Source organism: Crocuta crocuta, unplaced genomic scaffold (assembly GCF_008692635.1).
Source record: "Crocuta crocuta isolate KB4526 unplaced genomic scaffold, BGI_CrCroc_1.0 scaffold102, whole genome shotgun sequence".
In the NCBI taxonomy this organism is placed as follows: Eukaryota; Metazoa; Chordata; class Mammalia; order Carnivora; family Hyaenidae; genus Crocuta; species Crocuta crocuta.
In genome coordinates, this window is record NW_027530019.1 from 9975538 (window position 1) to 9999138 (window position 23601).

The following is a 23601-nucleotide window of genomic DNA, read 5'->3' on the forward strand; positions in this document are numbered from 1 at the left end:
CACAAACATCAACTGGTCCTGGTATTTTCATAAACAGTGCAGCTAAGAAACAGTTTAGAGAAAATTTAACGGGATTCAGATTATATCCATTCTGTCCTCTCTGCCCTGAGAGTAATAATCCCATATGGGTCCCAGTCCTCCCCAATGGTTTTCCCATCTCTGGTGGAAGAGTCCTTTTACAAAATGGCATGTTTGGCTGCTGCTTTAGAGATCCTCCTGTGCCTTCTTCTTCTTCTTGGCTTTTTCTTCTTGAATTATAGGGGGGTTTGTTGCCTCTCGCTGTAGATAGCTAATAAAATCACTTAATTCACGGCCACCCTGAAAACAGAAAGATTACTCTGAAAATTTAACCTTTTAAAGAACCCTGGATTATTTTTCCCCAATAGAAAAATTTCTGGGTTTGTAAAAAAGCACATTAGCAACCACATATATTGACTATGAAACTGAAAAATTTCCAGTTAAGTAAAATCCAAAGAACTGAATATGTATGTTTACGTGTGTATTTGTGGGGAGATAAGACAACACACTTACTTCATATTTCTTTGGATTTAGCTTCTTGTTGGCTGGAGAGAAGTAAATGGTAGGAAAACTGGGTAAAAAAGAAAAAAAAGTTAGCTCATTTCAAGTTCCAGAGTAAGTCCAACATATATTTCCCCAATAACTTTCTGGGAATAACTTCTCTTCATGATTTTTATTTCTCACCAGATACCATTCTCCATCAGGGTCTAGTTTACATCCTATCAAAGCTCAACAATGTGAGAGCTCACAAATCTGTGCCAGTCATGTGGACCCATGCAGCAGAACTCTAAGCCAGAAAGGCATCAGTGGTTCTCTGCATAAGTGCAGTGAGGGATCCACTCCCTAAACTATACCCAGTAAATGGCTTGCAAGCCTACTTTTTCCTATCAACTGCCTACACACTTTTATTAGGTTTTAATATACTTACCCTCTGACTTCATATGGAGAAGGCACATCATTGGCTGTAGCATCCATCTTGGCTATGATAATATTTGGGTCTTTTCTAAGCTGTTAATAAAAAAGGTTAGATCTTTAAATTTCAAGTTTTTGGTGACCAAGGGACACTTAGTCAAATCAGCACTTAAAATAATCTCCTTTGTAAACACCTGGATAAGTTATGCTCCAGTAGGAAGAGTAGTGACACTTGTACATAATATCTAGCTTTCCACAGGCATCCCTTTTCTCTCTTGGTTTCTACATATTAAGACTCTATTTACAGCCACCTTCAAAATTACCTGGTTTACATAAGACATTACAAGGGCTAAGTCAAGTGAAACATAATGGATCTACATAAGCCATTACCAAAATTCAGAAGCCTGGGTACTTTTAACCACAATCGAGATGGAGTCTGAGAAGTGGAAAATCAAAAACAGGTAACTGAGGCACTGCACAGGCTCAGAGACACTAGAGGGGCAGCCAGGAGAAAAGAAACAGTAGATAGCTTAAAAAAAAAAAAAATCTACCAAGACATAGGTACTGAATTAATTAGGGTAACTAATTAGCCAATGCTGAATATGTATGTCAACTTCCCAACTCAAAATTTACCTTCAGAAAAAAAAATTAATATTCAAAATATGGTTCAGACTTACCTTCTCTCCCAGTTCTTTGTATTTAGGCTCCAGATTCTTACAGTGACCACACCAAGGAGCATAAAATTCAATCAGCACATCTTTATTTTCATCATTCACGATTTCATCAAAATTCTCGGCTACTACTACCTGGAATACACCAAAGATTCTCTAGTTGGTAAGGCAAGATGAAGAATAAACATTCACCACATGCCACATGCTATATTTGTTTCTGCACCCAAACCCTATCAAATGTACTGTGTTGTCACTGAAAATATATCATTGAAACCCAAATAGCATCTACAGACTATATTAAAGACGTTCTGGCCATTTTCCAGAAACCAACTCATTCCCATGTCTGTTACCTGTCAACTTTGTTCAGGAAATCATAGAAAATAACGGCTACCCAACCCTTCCTTAATCTCAAAGCAACAATCTTAAAACTATTATTAGAGGTTAGCTTGCTCTACCCTGAAGAGTAACTTAGTTCTAATATAAATACTATAAAAAAATTCTATGAAGGCGGCACCTGGATGGCTTAGTTGGTTAAGTGTCCGACTCTTCATTTAGGCTCTGGTCATGATCTCATGGTCATGGGATTCACTCTCTTCTTTTCTCTCTGCCCCTTCCCCACTTATGTGCGTTCTCTCTCAAAATAAATAAACTTAAAACAAATTCTATGAAGATTTTATACTCCTGCCCCTACTGAGCATATGAGCTCTGCCAATGTTTATTTTGTGCCTCAGGGAGAGGAGGACAAACAAAAACAAAAACATGACAGCCAACAAGGTCTTCACTTAGACGAAGCATTTTTGGAATAAAGAAATGAGGAGTCAATTATATCTCAATAAAACGAAGATCAGGGGACAATGAGGAAAGGCAGCTGCTTAGAGCCTTAGTGAGGCTGTAGGCACCTCACCTTTACTGGCCCATCATTGCTCTCTGGGATGGGCTCAGACTTCAGGTATCTCTTCAGGTTGCCATCAAAATAATCTTGCAGGAATCTTTCAAGAGCCTTGCCATCACGTCTGCAATTAGAAAGACAAGGGTCAGGTTTGTTAATCTTCTACAGAGAATTAAAAGCAATTTCTTAGAATAGTTTCTACATATTCTAGCTCCAGTTTCAAGGTTAGAAACTAGAAAAAACAGGAGGACCTTATCTCTCAATATGCAGATCTACTGATTGAACAAAAAAATCAACCACCTACTATATTTGTAGCATATTCATTGTGGCTTAGAAAGGTCAGAAAAGGAAGAAAACATTAGTTTTCTGGAAATTCACTTCTGCAGAAGAATCAGGTCTTTGTTGCTCTGAAAAATACCACCTATTTATGGTATCTTATTTTACTGATTTCCTCACAAGGAAGACTTTTCTCCCCAAGTCTCAGAAAGCAAAAAGTCCTAATTTTCTGGAGTTTAAAGATCTTTCCATTCCCTGAGTTCACTTTACGTCAGTATAGTATTCCAAAAAGAAAAGGCATTCTACAGGGATGGGAAGGGGTTGCAATGGTCTGAAATTACATCAATCTCAAAGAGACTGTCCAATGTTCTTGATCTACTATTTTTTAATTTTTAAAAATATTTTTATTTCTGAGAGAGAGAGAGAGAAGAGAGACAGTGTGAGCAGGGGAGGGTCAGAGAGAGAGGGAGATATAGAATCTGAAGCAGGCTCCAGGCTCTGAGCTAGCTTTCAGCACAAAACCCGACATGGGGCTCGCACCCATGAACTGTGAGATCATGACCTGAGCCGAAGCCAGATGCTTAACTGACTGAGCCACCCAGGCACCCCTCAATCTACTATTTTTAACGGCAGGGTGGAAATGATCGTGTAAGTGTTCCAAGCTGGCATCATTTTGTTAATTTTCAGAATTTACTAAGGATTGTGATCCTTAAAGTACCTATAATTAATTAATTGAGAAAAATGACAATCATAGGTCTGGCTAGAAGACCTATCTTCACATTCTAATGTTCTTCTTTATAAATCCTCAGTAGTGTAAAAGGCTTTACATTTCTTTGCAGAATCAAATCCCAAGCCCACATTAACTTGTAACTCACGAGAACTCCTCCTGCATGACAAACTTCTCTCCTTTTGCAGTTCTGATAGCGACAACGGGAATATCTCCAGCAGTGCTTTCCAAGCCAAAATCTGAAAGTTCATGGCTAAAGGTTTTGCGGCTAGCTACAGCAAAGCTGAGTTTGTTCCCAGCATCTAGGAATTTCTTTGCTACCATCATCACTCTGTGGGAAACAAGAGATATTTACACCAAGATTTATACCATGATGGTAAACCACTTCTGAAATCAAGAAGCTAGAAAGCAAAGACTAAATTTTACAGTCCACCAGCTCTCTGGAATCAGTCTAAACTATGTTCTTGGGCATGGACAGAGTCATGGTACACTCCAAGGTCTTACTGAATTTCGCTGCCGAACTGGTGGTACCAAATAGTCCATTCCCAATGAATCTTGCTATATTGTAACTAAAATATTGCAGGCATAATGACCGACCTGAAAAGAAAATCTGTATGATTAAAACACTCTACGAATCTCAATGGGCAAATAGGCACAATATTTTAAACAAATTCTAAATCACATTTGCATTTTTTCCTGGGAGATTAGGAATCAACTATGTCATAGGCAAAGGAACACCTATGGAAGATATGCCCAACAGATTATGGAAATAGTTTATGTTATTTGTCCTTAACAGCTTCAAATGTGGTTTTTGGGAGCTGAATGTTCCCATTCTAACTGGCTGTGACATCATACACTGTAAGAGGATATTTAGAAGAAAGTGTTTACATATTAGGCAAACTTGTTTATGAAGGGGAAAAATGATCCTAATTACCTGTTTCTCCAGTAGTTGGAACCTTTGGCATTCTTTTCATAGTCCACATCATAGTAAGCCACAAGTAAGTCCTTGCCCTGCATCAAATCTTTATTGTCTTCTGTCATGTGAGGGCAGATACCAAAACTGAAATAAATAATCCCTTATCAAGTCTGGCAGTTTAGCTATGTTATGAAATTAGCACAAAGTAACTGACAGCACTTACAAAAGCAAAAAAATTTTCAACATGAAGAAAAAGTACTGAACAATATACCCTCTAAGAGGTCTAGGGGCCCACACATTACTGCTTTACGATTATTGTTCAAACCTCTGAATGAGGCTATTTAATCAAAAACATTGGTCTGCTTAATAACTGAGGTAAGCAAAGTAAAATGAAGCCAAGAAATCCCAAAAAAGGTACTCACATGTTCTCTTGGATAAATTTTTTAATCTTGCCACTGGTCATTTTCTGTTCTATATATGCCACAGTCTTGTCTTCAAACTTGTTCATCAGATGTGAAGGACGAAACAAGGTGATACCCCTTAAAAAGAAGGTATTAGTAGGTAGGCAGCAGCAGAACAGTCTTCAATCTTCTGTTTATTTTTTAATTTATTTTTTTAATATAGTTTATTGTCAAGTTGGTGTCCATATAACACCCAGTGCTCATCCCAACAAGTGCCCTCCTCCATGCCCATCACCCATTTTCCCCTCTCCCTCACCCCCTCATCAACCCTCAGTTTGTTCTCAGTATTTAAGAGTCTCTTGTGGTTTGCCTTCAATATTTTATTTAAAGCTCAGACCATCTACTCTTGCCACTTTTACTGGCACCATTTAAGCACATAAGGACTCTTTTCTGGGACCACAGACTTGGCAACATGACCTCATTAAAGCTAAGGTGCTAACCACCTTAATCTCAAGTGCAATAATTGGGTAGTGTTTAATAAACCTGGAGTTGGAAAGTTAGGAGACTTTGGTTCTAATTCTAGCCCCACCATTATTAATGGAATCCTTTTGGGCTTTAGCTTTTCCATCAATGCAAAAAGGGATTTAAGGGGGTTAGAGCAGAGGATTCATTTCCAAACCTTTAAAAACAGTAACAGAACCCACTTACTTCCAAATTCCAAGATGCACAATAAAGCAGAGCTTGCTCTTATTGGAAGGTAACTTGCCCTGCTCTCCCACATAGTAAGAGAATTATTTCACTGGAGAAAATACTTTTAAGATTCCTTCCAGCTGAAAAATTCGATAGGTAGGTATGTAATTTATAGATAATGTTTAGCTTGAGTTCATCCTTATGCTAGACTTCTCTATCCCAACAAACCAAGTTTACCAAATTTTCTCTTGCTGGTACTATTTTGCCCCTCTACCTGAGCAAACTTTCCTCACTCCACTGAACACTTGAAGCAAATTCCTTCTTTAATTTCTAGACTTGTTCAGCTAAAACGGAACCTCAATTTGTTCTGAGCCAAAGGTTTATATCAAGTATCACCTTTCCCAGAAAATACAATGTTAACTACTAATCTCTCATCTCTAGGTTCTCCTTCATTCATTCCTCCTCCCCACACTGCACACACACCCACATAGAATTTTATCACTTGTTTTTGGCTAGGCATCAGCACCTTTATTAGAATTTTTTTTTAATATTTATTTTTGAGAGAGAGAGAGAGAGAGAGAATGTGAGTGGGGGAGGGACAGAGAGAGATGGAGACATAGAATCTGAAGCAGGCTCCAGGCTCTGAGCTGTCAACACAGAGCCCAACACGGGGCTCGAACCCACGAACCGCAAGATCATGACCTGAGCTGAAGTTGAACCCTTAACCGATTGAGCCACCCAGGTGCCCGAAGGTCTTCTCAATAAGACTTCTAATCAGAAGATGATAGGCCACTTTAAAGGCAGCCACAATGAATACATCTAAGGTTAACAGACTGATGTGCTTAATGAACCACAGGTGGCTCCACATTCATTTATAGACCTAGTATGTCTTAATCCAAAAGTCAGTCAAGCCTACAACTTTACATCCAGACTTTCTAGGTTCAAATCCTAGTTCTGCCATAAACCCCCTGTGAAGCTAGGGAAATTAACCTCTTTGAGTGCTTTCTCCTCTATAAAACGAGGAGTAACAGATCTGTCTCATTAGTTGTTAGGAGGATTAAATGAGTTAACAGTAAATGGCACATAGTAAACACTATATGTTGTGTTAAATATAAATCAGTAACATTAGCCCTTGGCACACTTTTCTTCTCAGGATGATCTCTTCTAAAGTCTCATGGTTTCAATAATTATTTACATGTGCTTGACCCATAAATATTTATCTCTAGTTCAGAACCTTTCCTGAATTTACTGGATCTTCACCACCTGGTCGTTTCACAAACTTCACACTCACTGTGCCAAAATGAAATCATCATTCCCTTCATATTTGTATTTGTTACTCTTCATCTTCTTCCTAGATCAGTGACTGTTATTGGTGCAGTCATCCAAGTCTTTAAAACCTAGACTCACTCTACATCTTTTCACACATGGCTAGGGACTAAATCCTATTGTTTATATTTCCTATACTCTCTCCTTCTCCATGCCCCTAATGCTGCCTTAACTTAGTCTCTCAGAGATCACCCTTAGTTTAGACTCTGACTTCCTTGCCATTCCTCCCCTTTCAAACCATCACCACATAGGTTCCAGCAACTTTTCTTTTGAAATACAAAATCACATTACTCTCCAGCTCAAAGCCTTTAATGACTCTCAAATGTCTAAAAGATTAAATCAAATTTCTTTTGTATGTACTTGGGGTACCTGGGTGGTTCAGTCAGTTAAGCATCCAACTTTAGCTCAGGTCATGATCTCGCAGTTCTTGAGTTTGAGCCCCGCATCAGGCTCTGTGCTGACAGCTCAGAGCCTGGAGCCTTCCTCAGATTCTGTGTTTCCCTCTCTCTCTGCCCCTCCCCCAGATGCACTCTGTCTACATAAAATATAAACATTAAAACAAAAATTTAAATTCCTTCGTGTGTACTTCCAAAGCCTTCTATAATTTGGTTTCTGCTTATCTTTCACTATGACGTCATTTACAAACAATACTCCAGCAGTACTACAGATCTCAACATTCCAAAGTTACTTCATAACCTGGGGCCCTCACTCCTGCTCGCTAATTTTTTTAAAAAATCTGGAATAATTTTTATTCCAACTGCCAGAACCTGCCTGGAAAAACTTATCTTTCAAAACATACCTCAAGAATTACATCCTCTGTGAAGTTTTTTTTTAAGTTCATTCATTCATTCATTCAGAGAGGGAAAAGGAGGGGGGTAGGGAATTGGGGAAGGAAAGAGAGCGAGGGAGAATCCCAAGCAGTCTCCATCAGCGCAGAGCCCAACCAAGGGTTCAATCTTATAAACTGTGAGATCATGACCTGAGCTGCAATCAAGAGTAACAGGCTTAACCAACTGAGCCACTCAGGTTCTCCTGAAGTCTTTTCTCATACTATTCCCCACCACTAAAAAAAAAATAATCACTCCCTCTGTTCTTCCCGCATGCCCTGAATATATGTCTATCCTAACAACTATAGTGCTCACTTGACACTTACATTTTAAAACATATTCACTGTCTCCCTCTACCAGATGTGCTTCAAAGGCAGCAATAGTTTCTAGCAGTTAGCTTAATGCCTAGCAAGTATTCAGTAAATCTTCTGGACCTAAAAACCCCAGTTCACACAATTAGTACTTGGTCCAGAATTCTATAAAGATAGTCAACTCAGTCACTTACTCTCCATTATCATCATATTTGTTCACCAGAGACTCCACATTTGTGTGAGCAAATCGATAGTTATCCCTCAAGTTGCTGGCTGCTTTTAGAAACTCAGAGTGAGCATCACTGAATAAATCCTTGAAAAAACCTGGAAAAAAAAAAAGTCAAACACAAGGAAGAAACAGTGTTGAAACATATTCAAACTTTAAAATTTTCTATTTTCACAGTGTTTATTCTATTTACAGATATGCAAAGTGAGATAGCTAAGAGGACTGGGTCTGCTTTGCCATGACTACCTAGGATATTTGACACAGTAACTTAAGAAGAATTTTCCCTCTACCCTTTAAAAAATTTTTTTGTCCAAGGGAGTCAAGTGAGAGAATTTGCCAGGGTTCAAATCTTTTTTTTTTTTTTTTTTTTTTTACGATTTTATTTATTTTTGAGAGAGAGAGAGAGACAGAACACAAGCAGAGGAGGGGCAGGAGAGAGAGGGAGACATGGAATCTGAAGCAGGCTGCAGTCTCTGAGCTGTTAGCACAGAGCCCAATGCAGGGTTCAAACCCATGAACCGCGATATCATGACCTGACCTGAAGTCAGATGCTTAACCGCCTGAGCCACCCAGGAACCCCATGTCAGGGTTCAAATCTTAATTCTAGTTTTTCACAAATAAATTTGGGCAAAATGCTTAACTTCGTAGAGTTCAGGGACTATTTTAGGTGTCAGAAGGATCAAATAAGACCATATGTCAAAATAAACCATAAATTACTTCCCCTTAATTTTTCTGATTTGTCTTCAGAACTTTTAAGTCTAGAAAAGTGACTGAAACCTGTTTCTTTTTGTTTTTCTTTCCTTTTTTCTTAACGTTTTTATTTTAGTTTTTGAGAGAGAGACAGTGTGCTAGCAGGGGAGAGGGGCAAAGAGAGACACACAGAATCCAAATCCGGTTTCAGGCTCTGAGCTGTCAGCACAGAGCCCAACGCAGGGCTTGAACCCATGAACGTAAGATCATGGTCTGAGCCGAAGTCGGACACTCAACCGACTGAGCCACCCAGGCACCCCATGAAACCTACCTGTTCTTAAACGTCTACTTATAGTTAACTCTTTGGAAATAAACAGAATCAGTAAAATCCAGATGGTAAGAAGTAGCTTTTAATCAAATTTAAATTATAAACCATCTTCTACTGTCAGAAAGTAAGTTTTATTATAATAATTATAAGATCAAGAAAAGCATAGTTATATGTTTAAATTCATTTTTTAAGTCAAATGTATTACACATTAAAACAAAACAAAGAACACTCCAGATGTAGAATGTGTTTAGTTGGTTCAAGTTGTTTTAAGGATAAAATGAGATATTGCAGGGGCACGTGGGTGGCTCAGTCAGTTGAGTGCCGACTTCAGTTCAGGTCATGATCTTGTGGTTTGTGGGTTTGAGCCCCGTGTCGGACTCTGTGCTGACAGCCAGCTCAGAGCCTGGAGCCTGCTTTGGATTCTGTATCTCCCTCTCTCTCTGACCCTCCCCTGCTCATGCTGTCTCTCTCAGAAATAAATAAAACATTAAAAAAAAAATGAGATACTGCAACACCTGAGAAACCAAAGGTTGCTGCATAAATGTATACAAATCCTAGCAATTTGATCTCAACTAAATCCCCTACTACTGTGAAAACAGGAGACGGAGGTTTAATATTTACTAGTTTCCTCCCACCTTAAAACATTGTTTTCAATCTTAACTACCCTATTGAGTGAAATCTCAGAGTTTGAGATGTGATAGAGCTGTTTTCCTATATTGGATCTTAAATTGAAATTAAATCTTTATTTGGAAGAACACAGAGCCACTCAAATAATACAAACCAATTTTTTCCATATTACAGTAATGCTGACCTAAATCTATGAGGTGTTTCTTCAACTGCCCTCAAGGTTTCCTAAACTGTTTTAACTTTGTCGTTTACTTGGATATTAGAGGGTTTTTGAAACAGAGTTGATGATTTTGTTGTCTAATCAAATATTTGCTACTTACCCACCACAGAAGCATCTTTGTCACTAATGAACTTCTCAAATTCTTCCTCCGTCCTGAGAGGAACAGAAGCTGGTCCAGCCTGCTTCTTCAGGTGGCTGACAATTCCATCTTAAAAGATAAGATGAAAGATTATAACAACACAAATTTCAATTATTTGAGAAGGCAATCATTCACATATTCAAAGTTCAAAAAGAGGGCACCTGGCTCAGACGGAGGAGCATGCGATTCTTGACCTCAGGGTTGTAAGTTCTAGTCAAGTTGGGTGTGGAGATTACTTAAACACCTGATCTTAGCCAAAAGGCTGAGAAGCAATAGAGATTACTTAAAAATAAAATCTTGGGGCACCTGGGTCCCTCAGTCAGTTGAGCGTCCATCTTCGGCTCAGTCATGATCTCATGGTTCATGAGTCTGACCCCTGCATTGAGCTAGCTGCTGCCACTGCAAAGCCCACTTCGGATTCTCTATCCGCCCCCCTCCCCCCCACCTTGCTTGCACTTTCTCTCTCTCAAATATAAGTAAAACATTCAAAAAATAATTTTAAAAATATTTAATAAAAAAAATAAAATCTTAAAAAGAAAAAGTTCAAAAGGATACACAATGAAAGTTTTCTTCCTTTCTCTTTATTTAAAAAAAAAAAATTTTTTTAACGTTTATTTTTGAGACAGAGACAGAGCATGAGCTGGGGAGGGGCAGAGAGGGAGACACAGAATCTGAAACAGGCTCCAGGCTCTGAGCTGTCCGCAAAGAGCACAACGTGGGGCTCGAACCACGGATCATGAGATCATGACCTGAGCCAAAGTCGGATGCTTAACCAACTGAGCCACCCAGGCGCCCCTCTTCCTTACTCTTTAGTTACGCAGTTTCCTCCCTCTAAGATGTTTGTTTTTGTCTATTATGCATAAACAAGCAATTACACATTTTTTCTTTCTTTTCTCCCCAAATGGCAGCTTATACATATGCTCTTCTGTATTTTCTTTTTGTCACTTAATATAATTTAGAGATAACTTATACCAATATACACAAAGAGCTACTTCAGTCTTTTTTATAACTGTGTTTCACTGCATGGATGTACCATAATTTATTTTACCAGACACAAATGATGGACATTTGTTTCCAATTTCTTGCTGTTATAAATGATCCTGTAATAAACAACCTTGTACTAATGTCATTTACACATGACTGAAAAAATCTGTAGGTTAAATTTCTAGAATCAGATTCACTGGGTCAAAGAGTACATGGATTTATAATAGTTAAACTACCCCCTCAAAGAGATTGTACTTATTTATACCCCTACCCAGGATGTATGTATTGGATATATGTAAAGTGTTTTATAACAGTACAATATTACCTTTGTTGATGTTATTCTCTCTGCCTAGAACATACTTTCCCCAGATATCCTCCTGGCTCCCTTTCTCACCTCCTTTAGGTCTTTACTGAAATGTCATCTTCTCAGTGATGCTCTCCCTGATCATCCCATTGTGAACTAAAACCTATTCAATCTCCAACACTCCTAAATTCCTGTCCCTCGCTTTATATTTCTCTATAGCACTTTATACCCATCTAATTAATACTCTGTCCTTATTATTTTCATCTCTCCCCACTACAAGGTAAATTCCAAATGCATAAGGATTTTTGTCTGTTTTGCTCAGTGAAATATACCTAGGTCTAGAATAACTGAGCATGTAAGTCTGAGAAACATCTACTTTGCAAGTAAATTAAGTAAGCAAATATCCCTTACTCTCAAGTCCCAGAGTCAAGTCATTTAAGGGCAGAAAATGCAAAAAAAACCCAAAACCAAAACAAAACAAAACAAAAACCAAGCAGAAAATGCAATGACTTAGCTAGCCTATTTAAGAATTTAACTATTTATAGGTGAAATTATGCCATGTATAGGATCCACCTACATCACACTTTCCTACTGAGGTGAAATAGGCTAGATAAGTAAAAGTTGAGAAAATGCAAGAAATAGTCCCATCCCTTAAGCCTAGTTGACAGGCCATTTATCTCTGTTCTTCTGGGGTCCACTAAAACCACTCATAGACTCAAAATGCCAAGAGAACAGGCAGTGCTCCTCCTCCATAATATCCTACCTTTTGCACCCCCTTTCTCGTCTAAGTACTCTACTGATTGATTTAACTGGCTGAGACATTGTACTGTTTAACTCTTTCAATACAAAATAGTCTGTATTTTTTCTAATGTTTTTTCCTTCTCTTCCCAGTCACAGACTTTTTTTCCCTTTTAAATGTTTTCCTCGACTCCTCACATAGGAGGGGTTGCATCAACAGATTAATTGAAATTGAATATATTTATTTAGTCTTCAAGAGGATAATCATTATTACTACATAATGATATAAATTATAAAGAACTTTTAACCTGGGGCTATGATGAGAAGTGTTGCTTTTCTCTCTAAGAATTTAAAATTCTCTGGAAGGTAAAATGGGAGTGTGAAGCAACCACTTTAAGCAGGAAGGCAAAGAGCATAATTCCTCGAGGAGTACATGAACAAAATATATATTATTTTGTATATTTTGTATATTCTAAGTAGCCAAACATCTGAACCTCCTAGTCAGATACTGAGAAATTCTCAAATTTAAGAAATCTAGGTTATAGCCCAAGTGAGAATACCTGACCAGTGACAGTTTAATACGGTTCACCTGTAACTTAGGTAAGACCTGTTCAAGTTTAGAAAAACATTTCAATAATTCTAACTGCTAATTCCACCCTAAATTAAATGTGTAAAATCTAAATGGTAACATGGATTCTTTGTTAATACTTTTAACCTCCGGAAAAAATTTTTGCTTCCTTCTGTGCTTAGGCATATCAAATTTTAAGTGTTGGTTAAATGATCTCAGTTGAGCTGAAATATTTATTCATGCATTCAGCAAAGAGTTACTGAGCATCTACTAGATGTGAGGAATCTAGGTCCTGAAGACAACAGTAGTAAATAAATAAACAAGGTCTCTGTTTTCTCAGAGGTTACAGTGTAAGTAAATATGTAAGTAAACCCTCAAATAATAAAATCTCCAAATAAACAAACAATTAAAACCTCATATAATAACCCACATTATGTAGAGAATTAACAAGCTGATGTGTTAAGAAAATGACTGGGTGACTACCTTAGGTCCAGTGGCCTGGGAAAGCCTCTGGGAGGTGAAGTGTAAGCAATGATCTGCATTGACAAAAAGGAGCAAGCCATGCAAACCTAGCAGAAGATCATTTTGGGCTGTGAATAGAACCAGGGCAAAGGTCCTAAGGTGACACAATCTTGACATGATAGGAGAGTTAGGCGGCAGCCATATTATGTAGAGCTTTGTTTATGAATAACAATCACACATACTGAAGAAATTCCACCTCACTAAAATACCCAACTGAACCCCTTTTTTCTTAGATTTCCATCATGAAAAAGTAAAATATACATGATTATTTGATAGACTCAAGACAAAACTGTCCAGATCTTTTTTCTCATCAATTATAGGCCCTATGGGATCCAATCCCTATTTGCCTTTCAAACTTCATTTGTCATCCATGCTAATTATACCCCAGCCACATGGTCTTTCTGTCCCTTGAACACATCAAGCTCAGTTATACCTTAGGGCCTTTTTGTACACCTTAGAGTCCTTCCCTCTGCTTGGAAGGCTCTGGCCCAGATCTCAAGGCTAGCTCATTCCTATCACTCAGGTCTCAGCTCAAAGGTTACAGCCCTGATTAACTCTGATGATGCGGTACTCCCAAGCCCAATCACTATCATATCATATGGTTTCATTTTTCTCCTGTAAAAAAAATTTTTTTTTTTTTTTTTACGGGGGGGGGGGAGAGAAAGCACAAGCACTTGTGAGTAGGGGAGGGGCAGAGAGAGGGGAACAGAGGATCCAAAGCAGGGTCTGTGCTGACAGCAGAGAGCCCGATATGGGGCTAGAATTCACAAACCATGATCATGACCTGAACCAAAGGTGGACACTTAACCGACTGAGTCACCCAGGCACCCCTAACTTTCCCCTTTAAAGTTTTATCACTAACTGAATTTATCTTATCCATATATATTGACATTAAATAATTTTTCCTTGTGATAAAATATACAAAAAATTTTTAATTTTTTCTTAAAGTGTGCGCATGTGAGTAGGGGAGAGGCAGGAGAAGGACACAGATAATCTCCACACTGAGCACGGAGCCCAACGTGGGGCTCAATCCCATGAACCTGGACTCATGACCTGAGCCAAAATCAAAAGTCAGATGCTTACCAACTGAGCCACCCAGGTGCCCCATCTTAACCATTTTTAAGTGTACAGTTCTGTGGCATTAAGTATATTCATATTGTTGCACAACCACTCTCCAATACTCTTGTTATCTTGCAAAAGTAAAACTCTACCCATTGGAAAAAAACTCCACATTTTCTTCACCTCATAGTCCTTGAGAACCACCATTCTACTTTCTGTCTCTATGAATTTTACTATACTATGAACTCATGTAAGTTGGCATGTCATGGTATTTTTTGTGTGTGTGACTGGTTTATCTCACAAAGCATAATTCCTTCAAGGTTCATCCATGTTATAGCACATGTCAGAACTTCATTTTCTGAGGCTGAATAATATTCCACTGTATTATGTATGTTTATATATAATTATTAATAACATGCCACATTTTTTAGGTCAAGCCATCCACTGATGCAACACTTGGGTTGCTTCCACCTTTTGGCTATTGTGAATAATGCAGCTATAAACATGGGTGTACATATGTATCTTTAAGACTTTGCTCTTAATTCTTTTGGGTATATATCCAGAAGTAGAATTGCTACATTGTACACTAATTCTATTGTTTTCAGAAATTTTCATACTGTTTTCCATAGTTGCTATAACATTTTACATTCACACTAACAGTATACAATGGTTCAGTATCTCTGCATCTTCATTGACACTGGTAATTTTGTTTTGTATGTGTGTATGTGTGTTTGACAGTAGCCATCCTAATAGATATAAAGTCATTTTCTCTATACATTTTTAAACTTGTTTGTTGCCCTCTTCTCTTCATTTCCCAGAATGTAAGCACCATTAGAGTAGGGACCTTGTCTGTTTTATTTATCAATAAATACAGAGTACCTAGTATATCTAGAATATCTGGCACAAAGTAAGTATTCAATAAATATGTCAAATGAAAAAATGCATAGTAGACCTTATAACTCAAGTTCTAGTATTTTCTATATTACTTATGTAATCTGTTTATTTAGAGAAGTCTGTTTTAGATACCAAACTGACCTCTTAAGAGGATTTTTTTTAGACAAAAAGTTATGTTGTATAGAAAAATGTCATGTTCCCACTACAAAAAACAGGGCAATCAGGGGCGCCTGGGTGGCTTAGTCGGTTAAGCAGCCGACTTTCGCTTAGGTCATGATCTCACGGTTCGTGGGTTCGAGCCCCGTGTCGGGCTCTGTGCTGACTGCCAGCTCAGAGCCTGGAGCCTGTTTCAGTCTGTGACTCCCTCTCTCTCTGACCCTCCCCTGCTCACGCGGTCTCTCTCTCTCCTAGAAATAAATAAAAATATTAAAAAAACAAAAACAAAAACAGGGCAATTAAGAAATTCAGTTTCTAGAATGTAATCCAAAATTTTTACCAGCAGTCCTGGGCCCATCATAAGCACCAGCTTCTTCACCATCTCTAAATATCTTCAGGGTTGGATATCCACTGACTCCATACTTATTACAGGTGTTCGTGTTGGCAGTACAATCAACCTAAAGATTAAAACACACAAACCATCTGTTATCCAGATGTCTGTTGCAGACTCTTCTTATATTCCCCAAATACTAAGGCTGGTCAAATCATTATCAAGCAATTCTTTGCAAACATGCCACAGAGTGTTAGATTTTAAAGAAAGGCAGACTGGTGCTGGGCTAGCTGTATCAGAACCACCTAAAGAATTCATTAAAATTTAGATTGCTGGACCTCCTAAAAAATTCACAAATGACTATTTAAAATCTGACTTTGAAGTCTCTGTTGTTTAAAGCAGTAGTCTTGGCCTTTTTCCTGCCTTAGAGGGGGGATGCCTGGGTGGCTTAGTCAGTTGAGCATCCAACTGTGGCTCAAGTCATGATCTTGTGACTTGTGATTTCAAGCCCCACATAAGGCTCAGTGCTTGCTATCTGCACAAAGCCCACTTTGGATCCTCTGTCTCCCTCTCTGCCCCTCCTCCGACTGCACTCTCTCGAAAATAAGTAAATATTTTTAAAAATACATGAGGGATAAAATCGCTTAAGTTACTAATAGAATCTTACTTTGATAATGACGATTATCAAGGGGATGTATGGACGTACCCTTTGGGGAGGAGCAGAGTATAATTTCATTTGGCAAATTATCTAGAGTTATTAGTAAACAATGAGAAAGAAAACAACTCCTATCTATTATTTAACTACTTACTCCAAAGTAGGTATTGTTAAAGGCACTTTGCATATGTTTTTTCATTTATTCTTCACAAGATCTGAGGTATGGGCCCAGTAACATAAACTGAGGTTTAGAAAGTAATGTGTCCATAGTAACACAGGCTATAGGCACACAAGACAGGAATTAAATCATGACTGAACTTTTTTTTTTTAATCCCCCTTTGGCAAATCGCCATAGAAACATCAGGATCAAAAGCAATTTCCAAAAACAGTCATATATATGTATCAACTATTTATTTGAGGCTGGCCAAGATGTGAGCTTTTATACTGGAACAACTATGGGCTTATTAGAGTAATGGCCAACCAAGCTCTAGAAGCATTAATTTGATTCTAAAAGCAAAAACCAAGTTTATAGCTGACCAGTTAGTTACACTCACAGCCCCCTATTATTTTTCTATTCCAATCACTGTGAATATCATAAGGTAGTTTAGGGAATTCATTTATTCAGTAACTTTCCTGTAACCTTGACTACTATACTTTTACTTTCCATATTTGCCCCTTAATTCTTATTTACCATACACTTTACTTCTTTCTTATGCCAGTAATTCCCTTAGTTTCACTACTTTTAATCTTTTGAAACCACAATTAATACAATAGTCAGTTGTGCATTTGCCCAAAACTAGCATTCTCTCTTCTTAGCACCGTAAGAGTAGAGAAAAGAAATATTAATTTTACAAACTACCATTTAAAATAATCAATTTTCCTTAATGAAGAATCTGTCTATACTTACCTTTGCTAATGGGACTATTCCTTTTAATCTGGTTGCTGCAGCTTCATACTCAGGGGCAAGTCTCTTGCAGTGTCCACACCTATATTAAAAAAAAAAAAGCCAAATTCTTAGTTTAATCCTTCAAGATTGTCAACATTTCTCTAGGAAGAATCTCAAACTATAATACGACTTTTGAACTAGTAGCTGCTTCCAAAAGCAAAAACATCACCTGGACAACATTCATTACTGATAAAGTAACCAAAGCTCTCAGAAGGTAAAGGTACTACCTCTAATTTGAGGTTGACTCTATAGGACTAGCTCAGTTCAGAGCAGCCCTCTGTTTTCTTCTCAATTAACAGTATAATGGAGGGGCGCCTGTTAGTTAAGTGTCCAACTCTTTATTCTGGCTCAGGTCATGATCCCAAGGTCATGGGATTGAGCCCTGCACTGGGCTCCACACTGAGCATGGAGCCTGCTTGCCTACTTAAGATTCTCTCTTGCCCTCTGTCCTTCTCCCCTGTTGGTGTGCACTAAAAAAAAAAGAGTCCTGAAAACTATAGTCAGAATTATAACCCACATTAAAGAAGGGAAGGAAAGGCTCAAGCCTTTCAGACCAATTAATGAGGATAAAATGAAGGGCAAGACAACAGCAATTCCATTCCTGGTAGCATTTCCCAAAGGAAGGTACATTTTTTTTCCCTTGGGAAACCAGCACTGTGGCTCTTAAAAATACAGTGACTGAAACCTTATATATAAGGTTGCAAGTATGGTATTAACTCTTTAAGAATCACCATCAAGTATTTTTTCTCCATTCCTTCAATAGGAATCCCTTTGTCCAGAAACCCAGTTTGTGGGGGTAGCAGAATGAGGCCCAAAAGGCACTCATTTGCTATAAACAGATACTTTAGCAGCTATTAGAGTCTCTTTTTCTTATCAACCGAGTTCAACACAGCATTAGAATGACACATTTAAGATGGCAAGCCTGAGTTTTACAGCTACACAATTCATCTGGACCTAAGAACTGATGAGGATAAAACACAGACAGGATTATTTTCCCTGGGGGCCATCAGAAACACCTGCTCCTATGCCTGGGAAGTCTTAAGAGTCCCACAGGCAAACTGTATATGCAAAGGGGGGAGGGGGAGACATTTCTTATCAGTGTATAGCTAGCACCATCTATAAATCATCTCTTCAAAACCCAATGGGTTGCAGAGGCATCACTTTGAGAAGGTACAATAGTTCTGTAATCTCCCCATAGAGAGCAAAAACAGAATTAGAAAACAGAAGTAAGGAAACGTGGAAAAAACTTAACCTGATAAATATCATAGCCAATACTCTCAAAATTTATTTCATTAAGTGATGGGTAAATAACTTGGAAGCATTCTGCCCCTAAAACTTGTTTAAAAGATATGACTACAAGAGCTTACATTCTTCAAGTTCTTTAGGAGTTCTATTAAAAAATAATCATTAGAAAACTTAAATGAAGGGGGCACCTGGGTGCCTCAGTCGGTTACGTGTCCGAGTTCAGCTCAGGTCATGATCTCACGGTTTGTGGGTTCGAGCCCCACATCGGGCTCTGTGCTGACAGCTAGCTCAAAGCCTGGAGCCTGCTTCAGATTTTGTGTGTGTCTCTCGCTCTCTCTCTCTGTGACCCCCCCCTGCTCATGCTGTCTCCCTCCCTCTCTCTCTCTCAGAAATAAAACATTAAAAAAAAAAAGAAAACTTAAATGAAGGAATGGTGATATAAAAAAAAATGTAGGGGTATGTGGGTGGCTCAGTCAGTTATGCATGTATCTGACTTTGGCTCAGGTCATCATCTTGCAGTTCATGGATTCAAACCCCGCAATGGGGTGCAGAGCCTGCTTGGGATTCTCTCTCTCTCCTCTCACTCTTAAAAATAAATAAACTTAAAGAAAAAAAAAAGACTCTAATATTAGATGTTGCTTAGGATCACATAGATATTTACTAAAAGTATAAAAGTATAAATGATAAATACCAAATTCAGGATAGCAGAGTACATAAGATGGGGAAGAGATGTACTAGAGCCTTCGACTAAACTGGCTTTAAATTTTAGACTGAGTCATGAATTCCCTATATTTCATGGATGCACAGTTTACTGTATCTGAAATTGGCACGTGCCCTGCAATAGTTGTCATAATTTCAATGGTAGCATTTCCTTCTTTGCGAGACATAAAATAAGGATTCCTCTCACAATCAGTGGTGTCTTAGAGATCTCTGAAATATGGTATTACTCATTACATTTTCTGTAATCCTTTTATCTTGCATAATAAATTAAGAATTCATGTACTTGGGTTGTAACGAAAACATACAAATCCTAACTAATTTAATAACCAATTTATCTGAAAAATTCAGGCTTTTGGGAACATAATAAGGGTTACAAGATTAAAAAAAAAAATTGTTAAAGGAAGCAAGAATTGGATCTGGGCCTTTAAGGATTTAAGGCTTCAGCCAGGACCTGTTCTTGGGCATTTTAGATAAGGGTGATACTAGAGCAAAGGCAAAATTACTACTGAAAATGATACATTTAGAAAACTGTGAAGGGTTTTTTGTTGTTGTTAAGAGATAATGTGTTATGTGTATTAAGAACACATCAGTCAGCAATACACAGAATAGAAAGGGGAAAAGTACAGATAAGAATAAAAGTCACCTAGAAGATAATGTATTTCACATGGCAGATACTGAAAGCTTGGACCAGAGTGGCCACAATTAGTAAAAAAGAAACAGAAGAGAGATTTCTTTTCTTTTTTTTTTTTAATGTTTTGTTGTTGTTGTTGTTGTTTTTCCTGAGAGAGAGAGAGACAGTGTGAGCAGGGGAAGGTCAGAGAGAGAGGCAGACACAGAATCAGAAGCCGACTCCAGGCTCTGAGCTAGCTGTCAGCACAGAGCCCGACGCGGGGCTCGAACCCACGAACCGTGAGATCATGACCCAAGCCAAAGTCAGACGCTTAACCGACTGAGCCACCCAGGTGCCCCAGAAGAGAGATTTCTATTGAATATGCAATTATCAAGAAGGCTGAGTCAACAGATTTAAAAGCAGTTTCATCTCAACCATCTGAAAACATGTGAAGAGAAAAAATAGTACAAAATAATTATACCAGACCAGTGGGTCTCAACACAGATGCATATAAAAATATCCATGGAGGGCACATTAGAAAAAGGAAAACTGTATGGTTGGGCCCCACCCTGGGACTCAACTGAATGATTCTTCCAGGAATCCGGGAGGGAACCAGGGGTATGGGGAGGTATGTAAGTGGCAAGGCTGCCACTGAAACCCACTGCCCTTAGCATTGGCTGCATCTCTAAGGTCATCAAATGCCCCAAGGAAGGACCTGTTCAACAAGTTCCAGAAAGACTGGAGATTACCTTTTTCAAATTCACTAGGAACGGGACTCGGATGGAGTTTGAGGCTAAACATCGAGATTAACCACTACTTCTTTCACCCAGCCTGGTCAGTCTTAAAACACAAACAATTCCATCACCTTCAGGGATGTTCTCTAGCTGTTAATAATAATTCCCAACATACATTTACTCAACAATCATTACTTCATTTGACAAATAGCTCTGACACAAAAACTGACATAGTCCTTTCCCTATAGGAACACCTGTATAGCAGGGGGGATAGTATTATTAGGTCCCAACAGAGAGGCAGGAGCAACCAGTTAGTTGTTCAAGGAAAAAGTAACTTTTGAGCTAAATCTTGTTGAAAAGACCAATTTGGGGTGGGAGGGTATACCAGGAATTCCAAGTAAAGGAATCACCATGTACAAAAAGAAATATTCCATTTGATGCTATCCAGTCTTTTTCTATATGTACTCCAGAAGCACTGTATGTCAAATATCATTGAATGCTACATTCCTAGAGGGCAGAGCACAAATCTAGTAGATGCCGAGGACTTAAAACTTACTTAATGCTGATCAGTAAGTTTTCAGATTTCATCAATAAAATTTTCAGATATCCTCACATTTAAATAATGCTGTTTATTTCCCCAGAGAAATGTGGATGCTCCCTTTCTTAAAAACTACAATTAACTCTATAATGGAAATATCAGTCTACAAAGTCAACTGCAAAGAAATCTTTCACTTTCACTACAAAATGAAAGTGCAAAAAATACCCAAAAACAAAGGAGATGAAGAACTTGCTCAAAATAGGTCAATTTACTTTCAATAAGTATTCTTTAACTGTTCCTATCTAACTTGTAAGCTAGTTCTCTTGATCTGTACACAGGAATACAGCAGTCAGAAAATATTTCCAGCTTAGGTATTAATAAATAAAAAGTTGAATGTGAAGAAATAAGGACATGATCAACAGGAGACTTCCTTGATTCCAAATTAGTCAGTCATTCAGAAAACTGATCCTCCCTGCCGGCATTGTGGAGAATGATCTTACCTTCTAGACCAATTAAAAGCAGACAGCACAACAGAGATCCACCCAATTTTTGGGATAGGTTAGTGCAATTTTTAGGGAAGCAGATGCAACAATTTAAATTAGGAAAGAACATCTTCAATTAAAAAAAAAAATCTGCTTTAAACTAATAGTCTCATCACCCACTGTTCTGCAGGAATTCACTCTACGTTGACCCCTGTAGTCACAGAAGCACCACCCAGTTTTGATTACAATCCCATCCTGCCACTCTAGGTACAGTTAGACCCCTTCAATGTTAACAGCATGGTTATATGAGAAGATGTGACTTCTGCAGATGTATAAAGGCCACATATGATTTGTAATCAGTACTACCAGTTAACCACAGGGATGCCCTGGACACAAAATGTGCTGCCTCTCACATATATTTCTGGTTCAGGTGGTCTTCATTACAGGACTTCTAGTATTACTCTCAGGAAGTCAGCTGAGCCCTTGCTGAGTGAAGACCACAGTTAGAAGTTACACACCAACTTTGTTTTACTGATACTTTTGCACTTGATCTTAGCCAAAAGGCAGAGAAGCGATTACTGATACTTTTGAATACAATTCATTTTTAACTAAAGATATTGTGACAGGAGGGGGAAAAATCAAGTACTGTACTTAGCATAGCATATTGAGGCATCCCAAGTTTTAAATTAATTATGGCTCTCTGTGGGAAAGATTTGGGAGTCTAAAAACAAACAAAAACACTCAGTCTATTTGGTCAGAAATCCTATTTGGCGTCTCACCCCACCTCCAACTTTTTGAGTTAGTTGTAGCCTAAGGAATTTACACCCTTGTTCAGTTATATCACCCTAAAGTGGACTATTTCTCCCCACACTGGGGATTTTCTCACTGGAGTATTTTAGGGCATTTTTCGGAAATTCTAATTAAAACTGACACTTCAGGCAGATCCTGATGAAATGATTCTTTTTACCTAATTTTTTTTTTTTTTTTTGACGGGATTCTGCTGGTGCTGAGATGTGATCAGCTTAATGGAGAACGTGTGCATCATGCGATGGGACAAAATAATTTCCTGCCTCAAAAAAGCACTTCTGATCATTCTGCAGCCACTGAGTGACCTTGGCTAGAAACCAATGGCTGCGGGGCGTGGGGCAAGAAGAAAGGAAGTAGTCTGGGGGCCGAGGGCCTCTGCACTTGGTGAAACGTTGGCTTCCAGGGTAAGGCCTTGGGATGCCTCGTTTAAGGTAAGGCCAGTATTAACACTGACTCACCCAGAAACTGTAAAGATACCAATCTACGCGGGGTAAGGGGTGGTTAAACCTTCTGCAAATAGGAAGTGCCGCAAGAGCACCGAGGTAAGGATGTGGCCCTGCGTGTGGGGGGCCTTCGGGTTTCCTTCCCGGATCTTGCTCCCGGCGATCAACACCGACTTCTCCTCTGTCGGCAAGGAAGCTCTGCTCCCGGGAGTGGGAAATTTGCCGGCTGCAGCGAGGCCTGCTGGAAAGGTGGAGGGCTGCCCGGCGCTGCGTAGGCCCAACCGTTCCCGCGCCTTCGCCCCCGGCCCAGCACGGCTCTCCCACCCTCCCACGCCCCGGCTTAGTGGCCTCACCAAGGGGCGAAGAACTCGACGAGCATGAGACCCGCAGAGCCTGTGTCCGAGATGCGACTCTCGAAGTTGTCGTCAGTGAGTTCCAGCACATCGGAAGCGGCGGCGAGACGGGCCGCGGCGAAAAGCAGCGCCACGCTCGGGAACAGGGCTCGGCAGCGGGGGCGCATGGCGACGAGGTGAGATTGGGGGCTGCCGGGAGGGTTGGGGCTCGGCGGGGATTGCGGAGGCCGGCCAGGACCACGCACGCTCTGCTTGCGCTCGCGCGTCTGGCCCAGGCGGACCTGCAGCCGGAGGTCCCAACCCCCCAGCCCGGCTCCG

At 39.1% G+C, this 23601-nt stretch overlaps 1 protein-coding gene across 1 annotated transcript; it reads right to left on the reverse strand.

Moving 5' to 3' along the window:
* On the reverse strand, positions 1-23559 carry PDIA3 (protein disulfide isomerase family A member 3). Its single transcript, XM_077764528.1, has 13 exons — positions 23284-23559; positions 17313-17391; positions 15760-15877; positions 10156-10263; positions 8159-8288; positions 4832-4948; positions 4428-4553; positions 3642-3824; positions 2506-2614; positions 1608-1736; positions 947-1026; positions 532-589; positions 1-318 (listed from the first exon to the last, which is right to left on the reverse strand). Exons 1-13 carry the CDS (start codon positions 23448-23450, stop codon positions 205-207), a joined length of 1518 nt encoding a protein of 505 aa, XP_077620654.1. The 5' UTR covers positions 23451-23559; the 3' UTR covers positions 1-204.
* Positions 23560-23601: the final 42 nt, after the last annotated feature.

Coding starts and splice junctions, on each gene's coding strand:
- PDIA3 (XM_077764528.1), bottom strand. CDS start 23,450: ATGCGCCCCCGCTGCCGAGCCCTGTTCCCGAGCGTGGCGCTGCTTTTC. Junction 8,289..10,155: donor CAAAGATGCTTCTGTGGTGG/GTAAGTAGCAAA, acceptor TTTTTTTTCCAG/GTTTTTTCAAGGATTTATTC. Junction 4,949..8,158: donor AAATATGATGATAATGGAGA/GTAAGTGACTGA, acceptor CTTCTTTTTAAG/GGGTATCACCTTGTTTCGTC.